The 23,248-nt window shown below is 39.7% G+C and overlaps 1 protein-coding gene across 17 annotated transcripts in view; it reads right to left on the minus strand.

Annotated features, from left to right (window-relative positions):
* Nucleotides 1-23,248, minus strand: part of Trpm3 (transient receptor potential cation channel subfamily M member 3) — a 522,169-nt gene that overhangs the window by 96,195 nt on the left and 402,726 nt on the right. For 11 of the 17 annotated variants that reach the window (XM_047523939.1, XM_047523937.1, XM_047523936.1 and 8 more), the window contains 3 exons: nucleotides 4,939-5,039; nucleotides 3,286-3,420; nucleotides 1,030-1,080 (listed from right to left, as the gene is read on the minus strand). In XM_047523939.1, the coding sequence (XP_047379895.1) occupies nucleotides 1,030-1,080; nucleotides 3,286-3,420; nucleotides 4,939-5,039 (287 nt within the window). The remainder of the gene's footprint in view (nucleotides 1-1,029; nucleotides 1,081-3,285; nucleotides 3,421-4,938; nucleotides 5,040-23,248) is intronic. The other 6 variants (XM_047523941.1, XM_047523940.1, XM_047523938.1 and 3 more) reach the window with 1 other exon arrangement.

Below are 23,248 nucleotides of genomic sequence, written 5' to 3' on the forward strand. Positions count from 1 at the left end.
CTTCCTATGTCTTATTTTCATCTTTAAATGAAGATACTACCTAATAATAAGAAAATAATAATAATTCAACTTCATAAAATTGTTGTGCAGATTAAATGTGCTAAGCTTCATGGAAAGCTCATCACTACATTGTAGTTATTATTATTTTATTATTAATTAAAAGACTTGGGCTTTAATCCTAAGGCTGCACTGACCACCCAAATACTGTTAACTGTAAAATGTGAATAGTTGTATATGATCCATATCTGCCAGTTTGTGTGTGTGTGTGTGTGTGTGGGTGTGTGTGTTGTTGTTGTTGTTTTTGTTGTGGGGATTGAACCCAGGGGTGGTCTACCACTCAGTTTACACCTCCAACCCTTTATTTGTTTGTTTGTTTGTTTATTTGTTTGTTTGTTGTTAAACCTTGAGAGAGCCTTGCTAAGTCGCTGAGGCTGGCCTCAAACCAGTGATGCCTCCTGCCTCAGCCTCCCAAGTTGCTGGAATTACAGGTGTGTGCCACCCGAGCCAGCTCTACCGGCCTCTTCTTTTTTCTAATCAAATGAGATGATTAGTGTGACAATATGTTCTGAAAAACAAAGTGTCAGAAGAATGCCACGTATATACTTGTTTCCCTGCCTGTTCTTAGGAGCTGTTCTTACTGTACTTCATGTCGTGTTGGAAGTGGCACTAGATCAGGAGCCAGCAAACGTAGACACTCCTGTGGTCACTTCTCTCCCCAGATAGTGAGGGGCGTATGGAAAAGTACAGGGAACGGCATAAATCCACCGGGCACGGGGAAAGCCTAGAGTTCCACTATTCAGAAGCGTTATGTTCAAGGAAAGCATCTAAAACCATAGCGACTGGAGATAAAACCACAGCTGCGTCATCAGCAGAGGGGTCATTCAGACAGACGCACGCACGCGCACACTGTTCTGGATGGGGGTCGGGCAGGCACAGGAACGCTCTGGCAGCTCATGCAAAACAGTCGCTTTCTAATCACAGCAAGCGGTCAAGACAGGGCCTCCGACCAGGGGTCGAGAGGATTCTTACCTTTTTGACATCCCTGACCAAGTGGTACAATGTGTTTGAGGGCCCATGTCTCTGAAAACAATAAAGAAGAATCAAACAGTTTTGCTAGTCAGGGGCTCTAACTGGCAAGGCAAGAAGGTTCTGGAAGGAAGGGTTCTGACTGGTGGAGGGCAGTTCGTTACGATGGACCTTGTTTTAGTTGCTCAGTTTTGTCTGTCTTTTCTAAACAAATACCCGCAGAATTCTGGATGGTATTTTCGCAAGCAAATGTGTTTGAGATCCTAGGTTCTAAGTTTGTAAGGCAAGTTGTCAATTCTGTTGACAGCTGGGCCCAGATGTCATTGAAGGAGTTAGTTTTGCAGCAGGGGAAATGTAAGGCCAATTTACCAACTGGAAAAATACTCGGGCACATTATCATTGAAACTTCCTTATTTTCTATAATGGATTAGAAATTATCTCAAAAAGGGGTTGGCAAATATTTTCTGTGAAAGGCCAGAAAGCACATATTTGAGACTTTATGGACTAGACAGTCTTTATCAAGTCAGTTAACTGTTATTGTACTGTGAAAGCAGCCATAGACTTTGTTGTTGTTTTATTATCTTCTTTTTTTGTAGTTCTGGGGATGGAACTCAGTGCCTTGCACATGTTAGGCAAGGGCTCTACCACTAAGTTACATCCTCAGCCCTACCATCCATTTTATATAAACAATTAAGCTTTGTTGTGTTCCAATAAAACTTTATTCATGGACACAGAAATAGAATTTCCTATAATTTAAATATGTTATAGTATATCCTTTTGACTGCTTCAATCATAAAAAATGTATAAAAAGTCATCATTAGCTTGCAGGCTATATAGAAACAGGCTGTGGGCTGGATCTGAAATTTGGGTAATTTAAAGATTTAAAGAAGTCACAGGCTGTTTGGGGAAAAGAGAGAGTTGGTGAAAAGATGTATTTGTATTGGAGGTAAGAATAAAGTGAAATGAGTTGCTATTCTCTTGTCTCTCAGGAACAGAGATGCTAGATAAAATATAGAATGCCTAATTAAATTTGAATTTCAGATAAATAATGAAAAAAATCTAACATAGTATGTTCCATGAAATATTTGGGATATACAGGTGGTCCTCCATATACATTCATACAGAATGAAAATACTTGGAAAAAATTGTGTTCTTCTTGGTCATAAAAATACCTTTTTCTTGCCATTATTCACTAAACGATACAGTATAATAACTATTTACACAGAATTGATATGGTATTAGATAGTACAAGTAATCTAGAAATAAGTTAAAGTATATCAGAGGAGGTGTGGGGACTCTTGGAACCAATTCCTGGCAGCTATAGAGGGACAACTCTACTCATACTAAAAACACTCTTTATTGTTTATCTAAAATTTATATTTAGCTGGGTGTTCTGTATTTTTATTTGCTAAATGTGGCAACTTTCTTGTAGGATCTAAAATTGTAATGTCAAATCCTTGAGCAAATGTGTTGTAACACGTTTAAGTACTGAGGCAATGCCTGTGTACTGCTTCAATCCCTGACCATTCATGTGGACACAGAACCTGCCAGAACCTTGATTTTAGACTTCCAGCTTCCAGAATGGTGAGAAATAAATGTCTGTTCTTTATAAATCACCCAATCTTGGGTATTCTGTTATAGCAGCACAAATAGACTAGTAAGACAGTCTCAGTTTTCTTATCTATAAAACAGTGAAAAACAGTATCTGCTCTTAAACTTCATTGGCCTTTAGTGAACTGGCTCTAAAAAAATAACAAAAAAGCAAATGAAAAACCTATTTGGGGATAATTCCTACTAAGAGGTAGTTTACATCTTATTCCACTGTTGTAGGTAAGGAACAAACTTCATAGCTTTGAAGGTTACAAAATGGCATGAGGTACTTAACTGTCCTCCTTTGATGCTTAAAGCTAAATCAATCCTCCCTGCCAATTGCTACAAATACCCTCTGGATTACAGAATAAACTGTGTTCCAATTTCCACAGCCTTGTTTTGTCTAAAAGCATGAGAACAATCCCTTCAGGTGATGACCTAACCTAACCTTTTGCCTTGCATGCTGACCACTGAGCAGATAAAACAAGTGGCGTCTTGGTGACTTGGTGTTTGTTGTCTACAAAGGTCTAGGGGAGTATTGTGAAGAATGATGCATGCATTTAGTGGGGAGAGGGGAAGAGAATCACAGGCATGTGCAGGGCAGGAGAAGGTCAACAACAACAAAAAAAAAAAATAGAGAAAACAACAAGTGCCTTAGCTTGGCCCTACCGTATTGTACAATTCCTCTAGTCTGGAGATGGTGAGAAAACGGTGCATGCTTACTCCATTCTCTATGAGTAATTTCACAAAATCCACTCTGTCCAAAACTAAGGCATCCAACATGGCTTGTTCCAGAGACCCCACCTGCAAATCAAGTCACTGAGTTAGTCTGCCCCAGGGTCGATGGATGCAGTTCCTTGGCATTTACCTGAAAAGCTTCAAAATGGATGGTTTGACATTTGGTAAACCTTCAGGACATCCAAGAACATGCTAGAGAGACTGTTCCTGGCTCCACTTTTGGGATAAGCACATCTTTTCCTGTGTTTGGGGGCCTGCCTTTGGAAATAGAAGTCAGGGATTTCTAGGTCCAAAAGTTCTTTCTTCCCTGAACCACTTTCTTGTTCTGGATCCTAAGAAGGTGCAAGAGTTTACAGGGCTTTTTGCTTTGCCATTCTCTGACCAAATTTCTGCATGCAGTGCCAGAGAAGAGCCAAAGTGAGTACTGTCTTCATTTTTACCTTCCCTGAGCTCTGAATAAGACTCCTGCTTGACTTGAGAAGATGAACCCAAGGATACAGACCAAAGGGTCTAAATAGATGCTGGAGGTGTAGACAGAAGCAAGCTGGTATCACTCAACCAAAAAAAGAGCAATCAATATCTGGATTTGCTACTGGCTAGAATTCCTTTTTTCTTATCTGCTTTTTTTGTGGTGCCAGGAATCAAACCTAGGGTCTTCTGCATGCTAGGCAGGCACTCTACCACTTAGCTTTGACCCCAAGCCCAGCTAGCTAAGATTTTTATTTAATTCCTTTCACAAAAATTTCCCAGATTCCTTGACAAGTGTTTCCATGTTAACATTTCACTAGCTCTACATGAAGGCAACTGCTAAGCTCAGTCAGAGGCTCTTGAGGGAAAGAAAGGGTTAAGAGAAACCTGCCCATGAGTGGTATGATTCCATGCACAGAAATGAAATTTTGGGCTGCCGGGTTACCTCCTGTGGATGCATGTGTATACCACCCATTGGGCAATTTCGCAAGTTTTTATTTTTGGTAGAGTCAATTGAGGGAAAGAAACCAAGAACAGTTATATAAAGCTTTGGTTCTTCGTGTTGTTCTTTGTGAGTGGGGAGGACCTGTGCTCAGCCACCAGGACCAGATGGCACCTGCATAAGGAAGGAGGCTTCTAATTCTGCATCCTGAGGCGTGACCCAGCCACAGACCAGCAGGGGGCGCCTCCACTTGGAAGCAGCAACCTCTTTCTTTTGCCGGCTTCAAAGGCAATCAGAAACAAACTAATTCCATTTTTTTAATGTTTTAGCTTATACGAATTTGTGTTATATGTCTTTAAAGACACACTCAAATATACTGTAATTTGTAGCTCTCAAAGGTCACTCAGAGATTGAAATGTATGGATATTAGGTGATGTGCTTAGTCATAACTTCCACCAGGTGGCAGCATTTCCTCAAACATGAGTAGAGTGCCCCAGGCCAGGGACTCCTACACAAGCAAGAGTTTTTTATCCTTAAGAAAAAAAAAGAAAAGAAAAAAAAAAAAAAAAAAAAAAAAAAAAGGCAGTAGTTACTGAGCCACTCTCAAAAACTCCTTAAACAAATATCCTTGCCCAAGCAAGTGGGCTTTCCAGGGGTGACGATATATACTCTACCGGCCACTGTTGCCCATAAATAAAGATCTGGCTTCGAGCGATGTCCACTCTGTTCCAGGCTAAAGCTAAGCTCAGTTGGTCTGGGGCCGAAGCATTGGCTCCTGTGTGTAGACAAATAGGAGAAAAGAGCAGGAGAGAGAAAACAATAATCAGTTATTATAACAAAAAGACCCATTTTGTCACTGCCACCGACCCCCTCGTCCTGAAGAGCAGGCTCAGGGTTCTCCAATTGGCACCATTGACATTTTGGGGAGGATAAGTCTTTGTTGTGAGTTGTCCTATATACTGTAGATATTTATTAGCATCCCTGGATTCAATCTCCTGGGTGTCAGTTGGCACTTTCCACGCCTGCCCCTCCATTCGCCTGGTTATGACAATCAAAAATGTCTCCAGATATTGCCAAGTGCCCTGAAGTATGGAGGGAAACACAAGCAGCCTGTTGAGAACCACTGCTCTACAGCCTGGCTGGTCAGAGTGGTCCCCTGGACAGCAGCATCGCATTGCTAGAACACTCGCTAGAAATGCAAACGCCAGACCCTATCCCAGACCCACTCAGTCAGAGACTGACGTTTTTTGAGATGTGGTCCAGCTATATTACACAGACTGGCCTTCAACTCACAATCCTCCTGCCTCAGCCTCCAGAGTAGCTGAGATTACAGGTAGGAATCTGCTTTTTAACAATTTTAAGATGATTCCCTGTGCGTGCTGCGGTTTGAGAAGTGCTTTTCTAGAACACATTTTGCCCCTGCTGGTCAATGTGATTTCAAGCATCTTTGGAATTGTCTTTTGCATGGGGTGGGTGCCCTCATCAGCTAGTGGGCCAGGGTTGGCACTCTAGTGAGAGAGAGAACTGAGCTCTCTTAAGAGAAACCACACACGATGGCTTAGGTCTACTTTGATTTGTGGGTAGAAACCACTGGAATGATTTTCCGGTTTCTCACTGTACTCCAAACTCGGCCTCTAGATCTGTGCTGTTCATATGCAGCTATTAAATTTAAATTAATTAGAATCAAATAAAATTAGAACTTCAATTCTTCAGCTGCATCAGCTGTATTTCAGGGTTCAAGAGTCACGTATGGCTAGTGAATTGGAGAGTACAGAGAACACACTGCTATCTTCACAGAAAGTTCCACTGGGACAGAGCGGGTCAACGCAGCTGCCCATGGATGCAGGCTACAAGGTGGTGGATGTGAGGCTGAGTGTGGGAGGCATCGCAGTAGGTAGAGGGACACAGGGCTTCCTGAGTCTGCCCTTTTGTGACTGTGTGCATGACCCTGGCCTTCTCTACATCACTGTTCGTCATCTGTGAAATGGGGACAACATAAATCTGTTTTACCTGACTGAGGTGCTGTGAGACACCTATGCGTGAATTCACATGAGAACAGGTTTTTCACAATTCAACACCCTTGATGCCCTGAGGAAAAGATTTCCCTTGATATTTGCTCAAATTCATGCTGCTGAATATCCCATAGTAGGGGAGCAGGGTGAAGAGAAAACAATCATCCCCGGCTCAGATATTTTGAAGAATTTTATGTGTTAAGCAAAAGTATGGGGCATTTCCATGTGTCATATGTAGTGTCCTAAATAATCCTGGGAATTGGGTCTTACTGTCTGGTTTGGACAGAGGAAGATACCGAGGCCCAGAGAGGTTGGAGTGAAGTGCTGAGGATCCAACAGCTACTATCAGAGGGTGAACAGAACAAGTGTTCATATGCAGAGGTGAGCCTCACACCAGGGGGCCCCCGCCACTGCTGCCTCTGATGTTGGTGAAGGAGGGAGGGACAGTCATTGCATAGACTGCCCATTCCTCTTGGGGATCAGCAACAGAGACTAGAAGCAGCAAGGCGGGAACAGGGCTCCTGCTGATGAAACTGTATGTATCAGTGACTTCCAAACTTCCCCTCCGTGGCCTCACCTGGGAGCTTCTAACCACCCCTGTGCTCAGGTTGTACCTCAGACCAATTAAATCACACACGTTTCCTATGTGCAGCAGAGGCTGGGAATCTAGGCCTCTTTCTCTGATTATCCTCACGTCTTCCCTCTGGGAAGAATTAGAAAACAGAGTGTTTGCTAGATGAGCTCTTCTCAGATTGTAGTGTGCATAAGAATAACCTGGAGAATTTTGGGGGGCACAGATTCTTGTGTTCCACCTGCTGATATTCCGATTCAGTAGCTTTGGGTTGGAGCTTGAGTTTCTGAGTTTCTAACAGGCTCCCAGATGCTGCTGCTGTTGATCTGGAACCAAACTTTGAATAAGTTGGCCCTAGAGAGCTCTAGGATCATGTTCCCTTCATGGGTGGAAGAACATTTCCAAGCCTGGTATCCACATGTCAATGGGTTTAGTATAAACCATAGTCTTGGAGTAGATTGATGAGTGTTTGGAATGATGAATATTAATTCAGTTTGCACAAGGAATTTTCCATTAAGAGAATTAGTTTTCAGATAACAACAGTGACTGCAAATTCATACCAGGGTAACTGGCATAGATAGTGATGAATAGGAATATGTCAAAATGTAGTGTCATCTATTTAGACAGAAAATAAAAGTGAAGGCTCATTGGAATTGCATTTGGAAGGATGGCACTTTACATTTTCTTTTGCTTATTGTTTTCCTTTTTAAACATATATTTTTATTTGAATTGACACAGTAATTGTACATATTTATGGGGACATAGCGAGACATTTAGATACATGTAAGTGTAATGATTAGACAGGGTAACTGGCATATCCATTGTCTTTAACATACATCAATTTTTTTTTGTTTTGAGACCATTCAAAATCCTTAACTAGCTATTTTGAAATATGCAGTTAATTGTCAATCATAGTTATGCTATGATACTGCAGAACATTAGAAGGTATCCTCCTTTGCAGCCCCAATCCTGTATCCAGTAACCGTTCCTTGTCACCACCTCCCCACCATGTCCTTTCCAGGTTCTGGCAACCATTTTTCTATTCTCTACTTCTCTGACATCAACTTTTTAACTTCCACACAGAAATGAGAACTTGCCCTATTTGTCTTCCTATTCCTGACTTATTTCACTTAGCGTAATGTCTTCAGTTCCATTCATGTTGCTGCAAACGACAGGATTTCATTATTTTTGTGGCTGAGTACTATTCACATATATAGATCACATTTTCTTTATCCGTTCATCCTGTTGATTGACAACTAGGCTGATTCTGTATCTTCACCATTGTGAATAGTGCTTCAGTAACGTGAGAGCAGAAGTTTTTTGACATACTGATTTTATTTCCTTTTAATACTTAGTGATTTCATTTCCTTTGGATCCAGCATTACTGGATTGTATGGTGGTTGTATTTCCAAGATTTCTTGGAGACTCCATCCTGTTTTCCAAGTGGCTGCTCCTTTGCATTCCCACAACAGTGTAGGTAGGAGAGACCTTTTGTTTCTTCAGCTGATCTGTTGGTCATTGCTGACTTACTGTAATGGTTTATTCATCCCCTTTCCATTCATATATCACAAATTTGCATGCTACCCCTATCAATAATTGCACCCACCTGAGCAAGAACACAGCAAGAAGCAGTGATTGAGGTCAAGGTGAGCTACAGGCTTGAGTATCATCAGAAAAGTATCGAATGAAAACATAAAGCCAATGAGTTTTGACTTTTCAAAAATGGAAGACACATCACTCAGGGATGGTCCTGGGTGGCAGTTTGGATCAGTGCAGGGTGATGAACTTTCTGGTTTACCTAGGACAGTTGCAATTTTAGCACTGCATTGTCGGAGAAGTTTCACTCCTGAGGAAACCTGAATAGCTGGTCACCTGACTGGTTCAGCTTGCTGAATACTGGAACTTTCAGTAGCACTTTAAACATACTCATCCTGGGATACACCTCTAGACATTCTGGTTTAATTGGTCTGGGACATTTCAGGTTTAGGAGCTTCCCAGGTGATTCTAACTGGAAGACAAGATTATGAACCTTGAGAGGAGACACATTCATTCATTGCTCACTCTTCTGGTCACTCATTCATCTACTTATGTATTCAAAGATATTGGTTTCACACACTCTCGTAGTGATAGGCATTATGTCAACATAAGGGTCAAGATGCATGAGACAGAATACTTTGTCTTGAAAGTTTTCATCATGCTAAGTGAGATAAGCCAATCTCAAAAAACCAAAGGACGAATGATCTCGCTGATAAGTGGATGATACACATAATGGGGGGAGGGAGGGGTTAGTGTTAGGGTTAGAGTTATGTTTAGGGTTAGGGTTAGGGAGGGGGGCAAGAATGGAGGAAGGAAGGACTGTATAGAGGGAAAAGAATGGTGGGAGGGGTGGGGGGGAAGGGAAAAAAATAACAGAATGAATCAAACAACATTACCCTATGTAAATTTATGATTACACAAATGGTATGCCTTTACTCCATGTACAGAGAAACAACATGTATCCCATTTGTTTATAATAAAAATTAAAAAAAAATAAAAAAAATAAAAAATAAAAAAATAATAAATAATAAATCACACAAAAAAAGAAAGTTTTCAGTTTAGAGGAACGAACTCTGTAATTCAGTATGATCTCATACAATAATTCTGTACTAAGTCAATAGTCATGTATTGAAGACCTCTGTTTGCGGAATTGTTTGGACATTGAACATCTAACAGTGAACAAGATACCTCTGGTCACCCTCTTTACAGTGTCTATGTTCTACACGTGAAGTGTCAGCACTTAGAAAATAAACGAATAAGCAGGGTACCTCAGACTGTGTTAGTACTGTGAGCAGGGTCACCCCAGAGTATGTGTGACCTGTGTCTACATAATCAAATCAGTGCAGCAGAACTGTTCTGGCCACCCGATCTTACATGTTTCCATGACAGATACTTTGCTAACTAGCTGGAGCAATCCATTGGTCAGTCTGCCTCCCTGAAATGAAAGCTAGAAATGGAATCACTGGATAGACCCAAAGGCACATGTACCTGTAACCTTTGGGGTATCTGGTTGGAAAATGCCCTGAGGACTCCACATGGTTCCTGGTTTGTGCTCAGGACCCCCACCCCTACCCTGCCTTATGTCACTGCTTCTCAGGGTGATGGGAGCAACATTTGAATGGAGACCCAATTGACTAGAAAAGCTAATAAGTGAAAAACTTTGGGAAGAACATTCCAGGAAGAGGAAGCATCAGTGAAAAGGCTTTAATGTAGGAATAAATAATGTAGGCATAAGACAAAATATTTATTATTTTCTCATTCATAGGAGCCCAGGGATGATCTAAGTGCATAAATAATGACCTTGCAGGATTTGAAGGAATTAATATTCTGGGTGAATGAGATGGATGAAGAACAAAGTCATTCCAGCAAAGGGAATGGGGTATGCAGGGAGTGAAATGGTGAAGCATATTTGGGGAATTATAGGTAAGATGTTGGATATATATGCTTGGAGAGGGAGAGAGAGAGAGAGAGAGAGAGAGAGAGAGAGAGAGAGAGAGAGAGAGAGAGAGAGATATGAAGCTAGCACTGGATGATTTGTAAAGGATGTAAAAGAGTTTCCCCTTATCCTGAAGGTATGGAGAGAGCACTAAGACACTGTCTTAGGATCAGTACAGTCAGATTTTCTTAGAAAATTCATTTTGGCAGTACCTTTTGGAGGATGGGTTGGAGGGGCCCGGGGCTGGAACAGTCATTAGGAATATTCTAGGAGGAGGGTAATGGAGTCCTGAAGGAACAGATAGAATGGAGGGATATATAGAGAGCAAAATGGACAGCCTTGGGTGAGTAAGAGATCAAGGGAGAAAGAGAAGTAAAAACTGATCCCTCAGTACACAATGACCAGCTGAGATTGGCAATGCAAGATGAAGCCAAGCTTTTTGGAGCAGAAAAATTTTATTCTTGACTGCATTGGGATTGAGGTTCTCATGGTATGTCCATGGTACATGCTTGGGAACCAGGGTCTGGAGCAGTGGTGTAGTCAGGTCTGGGATGGAAATTTGAAAACTGTTAGCATGAAGGTGACAGGAAGAGGACAAGGATGGATAACTGAGTAACACCAATATCTAAAAAGTATAGAATGAAAATATCATTAGAAAGGGATCACCAAAATAGAGATGGGAGGAGAACCCAAGATCATGGTGCCCTAAACTATGGGACGAGAGATTTTCACAAAGGACGGAGTGGTCAATGGGGCAACGTACTGCACTTGGGACATGGAGTGTCCTGCATGTGTTAAAGGCTTGGTCCATAGGGTGGTGCTATTGGGAGGCACTTTAGGAGGTGGGACGTTATGGGAGTCCTTAGGTCATTGGGGGTGTGCCCTTGAAGAGGATTTTGGGATCTTGGTCTCTTCCTCTTTTATTTCCTGATCTTGGTCTCTTCCTCTTTTGTTTCCTGGACCTGGGGCAAGAAGTTTGTTCCACCACATGTTTCCTGTCATTGCACCCCTCCAGAGACCTACAAGCAATGAATCTGCCAGATCATGGCCTGGAACCTCCAAAATTGTGGACCAAAGCAAACCTTTTCTTTTCATAATTTATTTATTTTAGATATTTTGGTACAGTAATGGAAAGCTGACCAACATAGCAAGTAAAAAGGTTGTTATTCCTTCTTTACAATTCCATGCATTACCTGCCATAAGCTCGTGCATCTTTTATTCATTTTTTTCCCCTCTTACTAGACTGTGACTTCAGGAGGTTAGGGATTTAGTCTACCTTATCCACTGTTGTATTCTTAGAAGCCAGAACAGTGCTTGATACATAATATGTGTCTTAGTCTATTTGGGTACTATAAGAAACTACATAATGAGGTAACCTTTAAACAAGAGAAACTTATTTCTAACAGTTCTGGAGACCGGAAAGTCCAAGATAAAGGTGCTGGGAGATTTAAAGTCTGTTTTCTGGTTCTTAGATAATGCTTCTCACCGTGTCTTCAATATTGTTGACAAGGGATATATATTGGGACTCTTGTATGAGGGCACTAATGCCATTCACGAGGACCCTGCCGTTAGGACCTAATTACTTTCCAAAGGCCTCACCCCCTAATACCATCACATTGGAGATTAAGATCTCAACCTATGAATTGGGGGTGGGGTGAAAACTCTGACCATAGCATTCAAATGTTAGTCAGATGAGTAAATACACCTGAAGTGTGATTTGGATTTAGCAATTGAGCATCTTTGATGACTTTAGTGTGTGAACCTTTGGTAGAGTATGGGATTGGAAGTATATCTGCAATCTCTTCCTTCAGATCCCATGGAGTGGGGCGGGGATGATGGGAACGATATGGCAAGTATTTATATATAACCATATTTCGCAAAGAACAAAGTCAAGTGATGGAAAAACTGTACAAGTAAGAAGTTCAGAGTACTTCCTTATTAGTTAGACCAGAACAATTTTAAGGAGAAACTAGAATTTGACCAGAGTGGGAAGAGATGGTGGATATTTGAAACAAAATGGAGTTTGTTGTAGGTGGAAAGCAGGTCCCCCCAAACATGCCATGTTCTATTCCTGGGAACCACTGAATATGTCACCTTATATGGCAAAAGGGACTTTCCAAATGTGATTAAGTTAAATATCAAGATGGAGAGATTATCTTTGAGCAGCTCGTTGGCCCAATCCAGTGTAATCACAAGGTCCTTATAAAGTGGAGGCAGAGGATCCAAGTAATAGTAGATGTGATGATGAAAACAAGAAATCGAATCAGCAACAGGAAAGAACTATGAGCCAAGGACAACAGTCAGCCTCTAGAAACTCAACAGCAAGGAAACGATTCTCCCCCAGCTTCAGAGGGAACACAGTCCTGCCGACATCGTCATTTTCAATTTCTGACCCCTATAACTATAAGCTAATAATTTTTTATTGTTTTAAGCTATTAAACTTGTAGCAATTTGTTATAGTAGTGATAGGAAAACTAATATAGAGCTATTAAAATATTTTAGGCAGACAAACTATCAAGAAAAAGCATGATGGTATTGGTACCAAAATAGAAAGGTGGATCAATGGTACAGAATAGAGGACACGGACACAAACCCAAATAAATACAATTTTCTCATACTAGACAAAGGGGCCAAAAATATGCAATGGAGAAAAGATAGCCTCTTCAACAAATGGTGCTAGGGAGAATTGGAAATCCATATGCAACAGAATGAAATTAAACCCATATCTCTCACCATGCACGAAACTAAACTCAAAATGGATTAAGGATCTCAGAATCAGACCAGAGACCTTGCATCTTATAGAAGAAAAAGTAGGTCCAGAGCTTCAACATGTCGGCTTAGGACCAGACTTCCTCAACAGGACTCCCATAGCACAAGAAATAAAAGCAAGAATTAATAACTGGGATAGATTCAAACTAAAAAGCTTTCTCTCAGCAAAGGAAACTATCAGCAATGCGAAGAAAGAGCCTACAGAGTGGGAGAAAATCTTTGCTAATCATACTTCAGATAGAGCACTAATCTCCAGAATCTATAAAGAACTCAAAAAACTCTACACCAAGAATGCAAGTAATCCAATCGACAAATGGGACTAAGGAAATGAATAGACACTTCACAGAAGAAGATCTACAAGCAATCAACAAACATGGAAAAATGTTCAACATCTCTAGTAATAAGAGAAATGCAAATCAAAACCACCCTAAGATTCCATCTCACCCCAATTAGAATGGCGATTATCAAGAATACAAGCAACAACAGGTGTTGGCGAGGATGTGGTGAGAAAGATACACTCATACATTGCTGGTGGGGTTGCAAATTAGTGCAGCCACTCTGGAAAGCAGTGTGGAGACTCCTTAGAAAACTTGGAATGGAACCACCATTTGACCCAGCTATCCCACTCCTTGGCCTATACCCAAAGGATTTAAAATCAGCATATTACAGAGATACAGCCACATCAATGTTCATTGCTGCTCAAATCACCATAGCCAGATTGTGGAACCAATCTAGATGTCCTTCAATTGATGAATGGATAAAGAAACTGTGGTATATATATATACAATGGAATATTACTCTGCCATAAAGAATGATAAAATTATGGCATTTGCAGGCAAATGGATGAAATTGGAGAATATCATGCTAAGTGAGATAAGCCAATCTCAAAAAACCAAAGGAAGAATGATATCGCTAATAAGTGGATGAGGACACATAATGGGGGGTGGGAAGAGTTAGTGTTAGGGTTAGACTTAGGTTTAGGGAGGGGGGCAAGAATGGAGGAAGGAAGGACTGTATAGAGGGAAAAGAGGGGTGGGAGGGGTGGGGGGAAGGGAAAAAAATAACAGAATGAATCAAACATTACCCTATGTAAATTTATGATTACACAAATGGTATGCCTTTACGCCATGTACAAACAGAGAAACAACATGTATCCCATTTGTGTACAATAATAAAAAAAAAAAAAAGAAAAAGCATGAGAATGGAAATAGGAAGCAAACATCTCTATGATTTGGCATTGGCATAGAGAAAGATTCAAAATTTAATGTTTCACTGTCTGTTATTTAAATGGTGGTTCTGATTCAATTGCTCTGGGGATTTACTGTGTATGACCTCTTTCACCTTTCTGCTCCTCCATCACTCAAGTTTAGAATGTAAGATTATATTTTTGGTGTTTTACTTTGTGCTGTTAAATATGTTTATATTTCTATTACCAGTATTTTAGTCTGTAGTCTTCAATAATGTTCCTGATTATAGCAGGCAAAGGGTGCAGACATTATTGCGAGGCAAAAAGCCTACCAATTCTACCTCCACCCTTCTTTCTTTATCCTCTAAATTCCTTGACTGTTTAACTAATTCCACATTGTTATGACAAGCAACATTTAAATTTCCATCAATCAAATTACCACTGTTTTTATCATAGTTCTATTATATTCTAGAATCAGTGATCACAATTAGTCCTTTTGCCAGATTGTACTCATGTATCTCTTGGTTGACAGGTTGAATGTTTGGAGTAGTTTTTTTTCAAGAAGAATATGCAGGAACAATATTGCCAGAATTCTAGCATGTTTTCAACTGTTTTTTTTTTTTTTTTGTATGTGTGTGTGTGTGTGTATATTTGAATAACTAGCTCAAAATAAAATCTGTTGTTTTATTATCTCCTGGTACTAAATGCTATTGTAAAAAGATCTAAGCCCAGCTTTATTTCCCTCCCCATAAGAGACCTGATCGTTTTGCCTGGGGGGTCCAATTATCATTTATTTATTTTTTTGAAATTCAGTAATTTTATTAGAATATGTGTGGGCATTAATGATTTTGGATCAATTTTTCTTGGCATAAGGGGGTTCTTTGAATATCTTGATAAAGTTAAAAAGTTTTAAATGAAAATGTTCCTAAATTACATTTTTAAATTATTCTAAATTACATTTTTAAATTATGCACTCATATTTAAATGTGATATAGGAATGTTTTCATTAAAATTTTTGTTCTGATCCATTATTTTGATTTTCTTCTTTGGAGACATCAAATATGCTTCTGTTGAATCTCTTTTTTCTATCATATAATTTCTTTTTAATCCAAATTAGTTTTTTTTTTCATTTTATTTCAGTTTTGTTTATATTACTCAGTTTGTGCTGTGTCCTGCACTGAATTTTTTGCAATTATATTTGATTTTGCATCATTCTTATTTCATCTGCAATTCTGTAATGATTTTATTTTTCTCCTCTACTTCGTTCCTGAATGCTATTCACATTTTATCTCCTTTTTGCCTCACCTACTGTTATCTGAATTTTGGTATTGTAAATTTGAACTATTTCTTTATAGATAAGTGCTTCATTGAGATTTAAAATTTTAAAATTTTATAATAAAATATTCAGTTGTCCCTCCTTATCTATGATTTTGCTTTCTGAAGTTTCAGTTACTTGTGGTCAATCTTGGTCCAAAAACATTAAATGGAAAATTCCTGAAATAATTCATAAGTTTCAAATTACATACCATTCTGGCTAGGATGATAAAATCTTATGCCACACTGCTCTGACCTGAACGGGAAATGAATTGTCCCTTTGTTCAGTATATCCACGCAGTATATGCTACCTGACTGTTATTTAATAAACATCTTATTTATCAGAGCAACTGTCACCAGTATCACAGTGCTTGTGTTCAATAACCCTTATATCCCCTAATAATGTCCTCAAAACATAGGAGTAGTGATGTTGGCAAATGGGATGTGCCAAAGAGATGCTGTAAAGTGCTTCTTTTAAGTGAAAAGGTAAAATTTCATGACTTAATAAGAAAACAACAATGCTGAAGTTGCTAAGACCTGTGATAAAAATAAATCTTAGATCTATGGAATTGTGAAGGGGGAAAGATGTGCTAGGTTTGCTATTGCACTCAAACTACAAAAGTTATAACCACAATTGTGTGATGAGTATTTAGTTCTTTGCCTCATTTCATGGAATTACGGAGGCATTTTATCATCCCACAGCATCATCCTAAGAAGGGTGCATGTGCTGGGTGTGGTGACCCATGTCTGTAATCTCAGTGGCTCCGGAGGCTGAGGCAGGAGGATTGCAAGTTCAAAGCCAGCTTCAGCAATTTAGTGAGGTCCTAAGCAACTTAGTGAGATCCTGTCTCAACATAAGCAAAATAAAAAGGGCTGGGGATGTGGCTCAGTGGTCTAGTGTCCCTGGGTTCAGTCTCTGGTACTGAAAAAAAAATCATGTATTACAATATGATATTTAGAGAGAGAGAGAGATGGAAAGATTGCGAGATCACATTCATATAACTTTTATTACAGTGTATTATTATAATTATTCCATGTTATCACAAATTATTGGTGTTAATTTCTTACTGTGCTTAATTTATAAATTAAACTTTATCATAGGTATGTATGTATGTATAGAAAGAAACAGTATATATAGGGTTCTGTGCTGTCTGTTGTTCCAGGCATCCACAGGGGCCTTGGAACACGTCCCCCACAGACAAGAGGGGACTATTGTATTCAATATTCATCTGTTCCCCAGAAACATTTTTATAAAGTATATTATTCTTCCATTAATACGCTTTGCTTTTTTGTTACTTTTTTCCCTTAGAATCTCTCTGTATGTTGCCCATGCTAATCCCTTTTTTATTATTTATCATTTAATGACTTGGGTTATAATGGGCCCAGGCTACTATTCCAAGCTAGCTATTATTCACAACTGGAAGGCTTTCTTCTAAACTCCTGCAAAATCCACAGCCTTCTGCAAGCATGGCTGGTCTGCATAATCCTTGTGTAGCCCACCCCCTGCATTTCTATGGACTGAGTCAGGGTCCACAGGTACTCCTGCCACCAGGCAGTTCACTCTTGTTCTTGAACATGCTGTTCCAGACAAAGTTGAGAATGTTGCTATTTAAGGTGTTCCTCACAACCAGAAATGGTATGGTATTTTTTTTAAAAAAACTTTTATTATTTATTCTAATTAGTTATACATGACAGTAGAATATACATATTTATGCACTTTTTTATATCATACATAAATGGGGTATGATTTCTTATTTTTCTGATTATACGTGCTGTGGAATCACATTAGTTATGCAGTCATGTATGTACATAAGGTCAGAGTGTCTGTTTCATTCTACTATCTGGAATGGTATTTTGTTGGTGCTCTGGCTGGTTTTTCTCTCCTCAGTGTCTGCCCCTTCCTCCCACATAGCTCCTGCATATACAAATATTTTTGAATATATTTCCTAGTTTCACTAGAAATGCAGTTTTCTTGTTCCCTGCCCTGGTGCCTTTTTCTTTATTAGTTTTTGAAGCTTTCTGGGAGAAGAAGAGAATGATGAGTTTCTGTAGCCGTGGCTATAACAGGCATAATGGCTGAAGTGTTCTGCAGGTAGAAAGTGTCTTGGTTGGATTCATGTTAGAAGGATTCCTCTGATTGGAATATGGCGGATGCATAGGAACATGCGCAGTAAGAAGCGGGAACATTCTGCAAGAGGCCACTAAAATCAACCAAGTAAAAAATCCTGAAGGGCCTAATGGTGCCAGCAGGGAGCAGGGGGTAGGATAGAAAGGATAGACACTGTGGATGCAAAAAAAAAAAATGTCCAGAATTAGCAAACATTCTCTTGCACAAAGGGAGGAAGAACTCAATGGAGGCTTTGAGCCTGGAAACCTGGAAGGATGGTGTTTTCATGAACCAAAATGGGGATACCACAAGGAAACCAGCTCTTGGAGAAAAGCATGTTTGTTTTCTCCTTTCTTTCTTTTTAAAGACAGTTAATCTGAATTTGAAGTACCTAGTGACCCCAAGGGAATTATGAAGAAGGCTGTTAGGAAAAGGGGGATAGGGAGGGAAAATGAGTCGGAGGCAAATCTGGAAGCCATTCATGGGAATGTGTTGGGAAGGCCATGGTTCTTCTTTCTACTTTGCAGAAGGCAAAGTTGAGCCATAGGAAGGTCTGGTCAATGAGACCGAGAAGTGGTCAAAAGACAGAATATCCAGTGTCTCTGATAACAAGAGAAGTAAAAAGAAATATAATTACCATCATATTGCAAGAGCCGACTACATGCTAGGCATTTTACTACTGTTATTTAATACTGAGAATCTGCACAGCAAAGACCTTTTTCCCTTTGCTAATCAGGAAGCAGAAGTTGAGTAACTTCAGAATTTGACTTTAAAGTGTGATCTTCCCTCAAAGTAGCAATGCGTTGCAGTAAGAAGTGGACAAAGTCAAGATGTGCAAGATGCCAAGAGGTTCAGGTAGATGACCATGAGAGGTGGTTGGGACCATGCAAAGTGTGAGATTAAAGCGGGTGGAGTAGAATCTAGAAAGTAAGATTGTGCAGCATGAGCCAGTGAGTGAGGCAGGAGTTTGGAGTGTGGGGGAGGAATGCTGTGGAAAGGCAGGGTACCTTTCAGAGTTTGATGGTTAAGAGGAGAAAAGAGAGCTGCCACATTGAGGAAAGGAGCCAGGGTCTTCTTAGGTGACGAAGAACCATTGAAGAGGGAGACACTGAAAATGTCAAAGGGGGGGTGAGTGCATGATGGGTGAGGTCCTGGAGAAGGAAGGCATAGGTATGAGCCAGGAGGAGAGGTCTTCAGAGCAAGAGCAGAGGGGGTTGAACGAAATTAGTATTAATGAGTGAACCACAAGGCAGGAGGAGAGCTGATGGACCTGAATATTATCAGTAGTACAAGAGGGAACCAGCTGCTGAGGGTGAGAGGGAGTGGGGACTTGGCAAGAATGGAGGAAGGTGCAGAAGGTCAGAGGATGCTGCTTAAAGAAGAAAGAAGTACAGAACAGAATTTGGGCCCATTTGAGATAAGACATCACACATATGTCATGGCACTCCTGGGCACAGGGTACAGGGGTATTTCCTTGGCCACTTGAGCATCAGTGTATTTGGGAGGTCTTTTTTTTTTTTTTTTTAACCCTGAGGGTTGCTAAACACTTCAACGTGTTGTAAATGGAAGTTGTGGTGGGAGCCCTTTTTGGAAGAGATGCTGAACAAAAAAGCCAGGAGTCTCCTTTGACATGCATAGTTTAAGTGTGGACCTGCTTGAGGAACTGAGGCGGGCATGGGGGCTGGATGTGTTGACCTTGCAATGTGCACAGCAGTGCCATGATTCTTTGACATACGGGTCAATGCGGCCATGTCTAGAATAATGTTGAGGAATATTTCTTCTTGTTGGAATCTTTGTCTTAGCTAAAGAGCCTTGTCTGGATTAAATTTTCTTCCTATGGATTAGATTTATGTCTACCCATTTCTTTATTTCTAATAAATGTTGCAGCTAAATGCAATAGGATCTCAGTCAATGAAAATCCATCCATCCTTTCGTTAAAAGACATTGAATGTCCTACCTATATGAAGATCACTAAGGTGAAAGGAAACCGGATGACAGGCCCCGTTATGTGACCCAGGTTGCTAGGATACAGCTTCACTCATCTGCCAGAGAGGAGGCACTGCCTACCCCATGTGCCTCCCTTAGGAATGTGGCTGCTACACAGAGAAAAACCAAATTAAAGGCAGGAAGCACTCACACACACACACACACACACACACACACACACAAGGGGATGAAGTCTGTGTGTAATTTATTCTTTGCTCTATTTTCTTTCCTGAATGATAACTATCTCTTCTTGATAAAAATAACTTTAGGTGAATCCCAGGAGAAAGTTAAAAGGAATCAGGAAAAAGTGAATTAATTTTAGCTGAAGAAACTCCCTCTTGGTCTGTAAGAGACAAACAAAACAGGCAGCTGAGTGAAAAAGCTATTTGAAGGAAGGTGAGGGTTTCATTTTTGGCTTATCTTTGGCAAATATGAAAGATAACGATAACTAACATTGCTTTCATGCTTAGTGTGCCTCAGACACTGTTTCTCAGTGTTAATATACTGGATTCTCAGAACAGTTCAGAAGGTGTCATTATCCCCACTTTATAGATGAACAAACCAAGGCACAGAAACAAAGTTGAAGTAGCTAGGAAATGTCAGAGATCAGATTTGAACCCAGGCAGTCAGGTTTCAGAACTGAAATTCTTGGTGTCTTTACTTTACTGCTTCTGGGTTGGAGATAGGAACAGAGACAACCTTTTGGGAAGGGACCTGGATTCCTAATTTTTTCACTTAATCAATTTTATGAAACTACAGTTCTCTGCCAGCCTTTGTTGTAGGCACTGGGGAAACAGGGTTTCTCCCCTTGAAGGAAAATTAAAAATTAAAAAAAATGTGTGCATATATATGTATGCATGTATATATACATACACACATTTTTTTTTTCCTTTCTTTCTCCTTTGGGTTCTATTAGTGGGATTCTCTTTTGGATTGAATCCTTTGAAGGTCTACTTAATATACTATGACAGTTTCTGAAATAATTCAAAATGAACTTGACATTCAGTTTCCTTGGACTAGTGAATACTGGTTCCAAATTGGTTTCCGCCCAACCCGATCAGCCTCATCTATTTCAAACATTCCATCTCAATGGCCCACCTTCCTTGATAATCATAATACAGTTCTCCATTTTAAATTATCATACTGCAAAATGAATACTTAACAAAAGAACAATTTAGGTAATATTTATTATATATGTATGTATTTCTTTTTTTCTTTAATATTTTAAAAGGTTTCTTCTTTATGAAAGTTTTATCACTCCTCTCTTAATTAGGAATTTGCATATGCATGTAAAATGTACAGTTTGAATGACAGTTTATAAACACATCTTAAAGGTTGTTGAGGGGGTAAAATGATGTATATCTGTGTGGACAAGATGGACCCTATTTGGGCACTGTTGTATACTGTTTTTTGGTGGTTCTGACCTTCAGTATCATTGAGATTTTTAAAAATGTATGTTCTTCTTAGGTTTAAATTGCTCTGAGAAAGTAATGGGCATATCATATATTTTGTAATTCTCCAGGCTGTTTATTAGATATAATAGAACTGGATTTGTATGTAGTGTTTGGAACTCTAGCAGAGCATTTCAAATGTTTCCATAATAAAATTTCCCTTAAGCCCGGGAGTCTCCCATTTGAGCCTTTGTAGTATTTTGTTTACACTTTATGGTCTGTGCTTCTACCACATTTTTAGACTGTTTTTGACATCCTTGAAGATTTCTCAGCACTTAAGATAATGCCTACAGACAATAGGTGCTCTTGGGATTTGGTCATTTCTCCCTGCTGTTAGGATTGACACATATTGGCCTCTTGAGAATGAAAGGATATTCCAGCAGGTGGCAGATGCCTGGCTCGATCCTGACCCATGTCAGGTTGCCCTTTATTGGAGAGCAGATGAGGAGTGGTCATACCTGTGAGCGTGTAACAACTCCTTTGGGTCAAAGACAAACAGCATTGAACTGAGCTATCATCTGTGATGACTTGCGAAAGTAACATAGCCTCTCCAATACTTACATCCCCAGCCCTTTTAAAATATTTTTATTTTGAGACAGGTCTCATCAAGTTGCCCAGTCTGTTTGACCTTGAGATCCTCCTGCCTCAGCCTCCCAAGTAGCTAGGATTACAGGGCAGGCACTACCATGCCTGGTTTAGTGACTTACATAATCTTGACAATAAAATTTACCAGATTAATAATGACAGTGTAATAAATTTAACAGGTTAATAATGCCATTACCATGCCCATACTCCTGGACAGGGCAGTTACCAACTACACTATCTTATGATTTCTATTGTGCTCCGTGTGAATGATTAATTGTCAATGAATTTGCATATGAGGAGACTTCCTGTATAGTGAAACAGTTCTTAAATCACCCAGGGCTTACCTGCATGGCAATCAGGAAAGTTTCTCTGACAGAGTTTGTGGAGTCAATCAAATGCTACCTTCTCATGAGGTTTTTCTCTTCAGATTTTCCCCTGAGTGAGTTGAAGCTTGCAGGGCTAAGCTATATACACAATAAGGCAGATTTATTGCAATGCAAGGGTCTGAATTTAAATGCAGATGCTATATCTGGATTTTAAGAATGTGATTGTTTTATAGGAATGTAATTAAAGAGGCCTGGGTTGATATTTGTGCATGAGTGTCCCAGACCATGGACATAGGATATTCTTTTTATTGGTGCATTGAAATTACACTTATAAAAAGGTACACTCATACTTTGTTGGTGGGACTGAATATTGGTGTACCCACTCTGGAAAGCAGTATGGAGATTCCTCAGAAAACCTGGAATGGAACTCCCATTTGACCCAGTTATCCTACTCCTTGGCAAATACCCCACAGACTTAAAGTCAGCATACTATAGTGAAGCAGCCACATCAATATCTATAGCAAGCTCAATTCACAATAGCTAAGCTATGAAACCAACCTAGGTGCCCTTCAACAGATGAATGGATAAAGAAAATGTGGTATATATACACAATGGAATATTACTCATCCATAATGAAGAATGAAATTATGGCATTTACTGGTAAATGGATGGAACTGGAGACTATAATGTTAAGTGAAATAAGGCACTCCCCAAAAACCAAAGGCCAAATGTTCTGTCTGATATGTGGATGCTGACTCACAATAGGCAGGAAAAGAAGGGGAGGTTCGCCAGATTGGACAGGGTGGAGTAGGGGCAAAGGAGGGAAGATGGGAATGAGAAAGACAGTAGAACGAATCAGACATAACTTCCTTATGTTCCCATATGAATACACCATCAGCGTAACTCCATATCATGTACAACCACAGAAATGGGAAGTTATACTCCATGTATATATTATACTTCAAAACACATTCTAAGTGCAGACCATATAGCCCATCCCGTAAGGAGCCTGCCTCTCATGCTGGAGTCGCGGGTCCAAATCCCTAGCACTCTCGGATTGTGGAAATAACAAACAAATGAAACCAAAACACATTCTACTATCATGTATAACTAAAAAAATGAAAAAATTTGAGAAAAATAAAATAAAAATTATACTTATTAGTGGGATTCATTAGGTTGTATTTGTATTTGAATGTTAACATATT

This window comes from Sciurus carolinensis, chromosome 14 (genome assembly GCF_902686445.1).
Source record: "Sciurus carolinensis chromosome 14, mSciCar1.2, whole genome shotgun sequence".
Classification (NCBI taxonomy): Eukaryota; Metazoa; Chordata; class Mammalia; order Rodentia; family Sciuridae; genus Sciurus; species Sciurus carolinensis.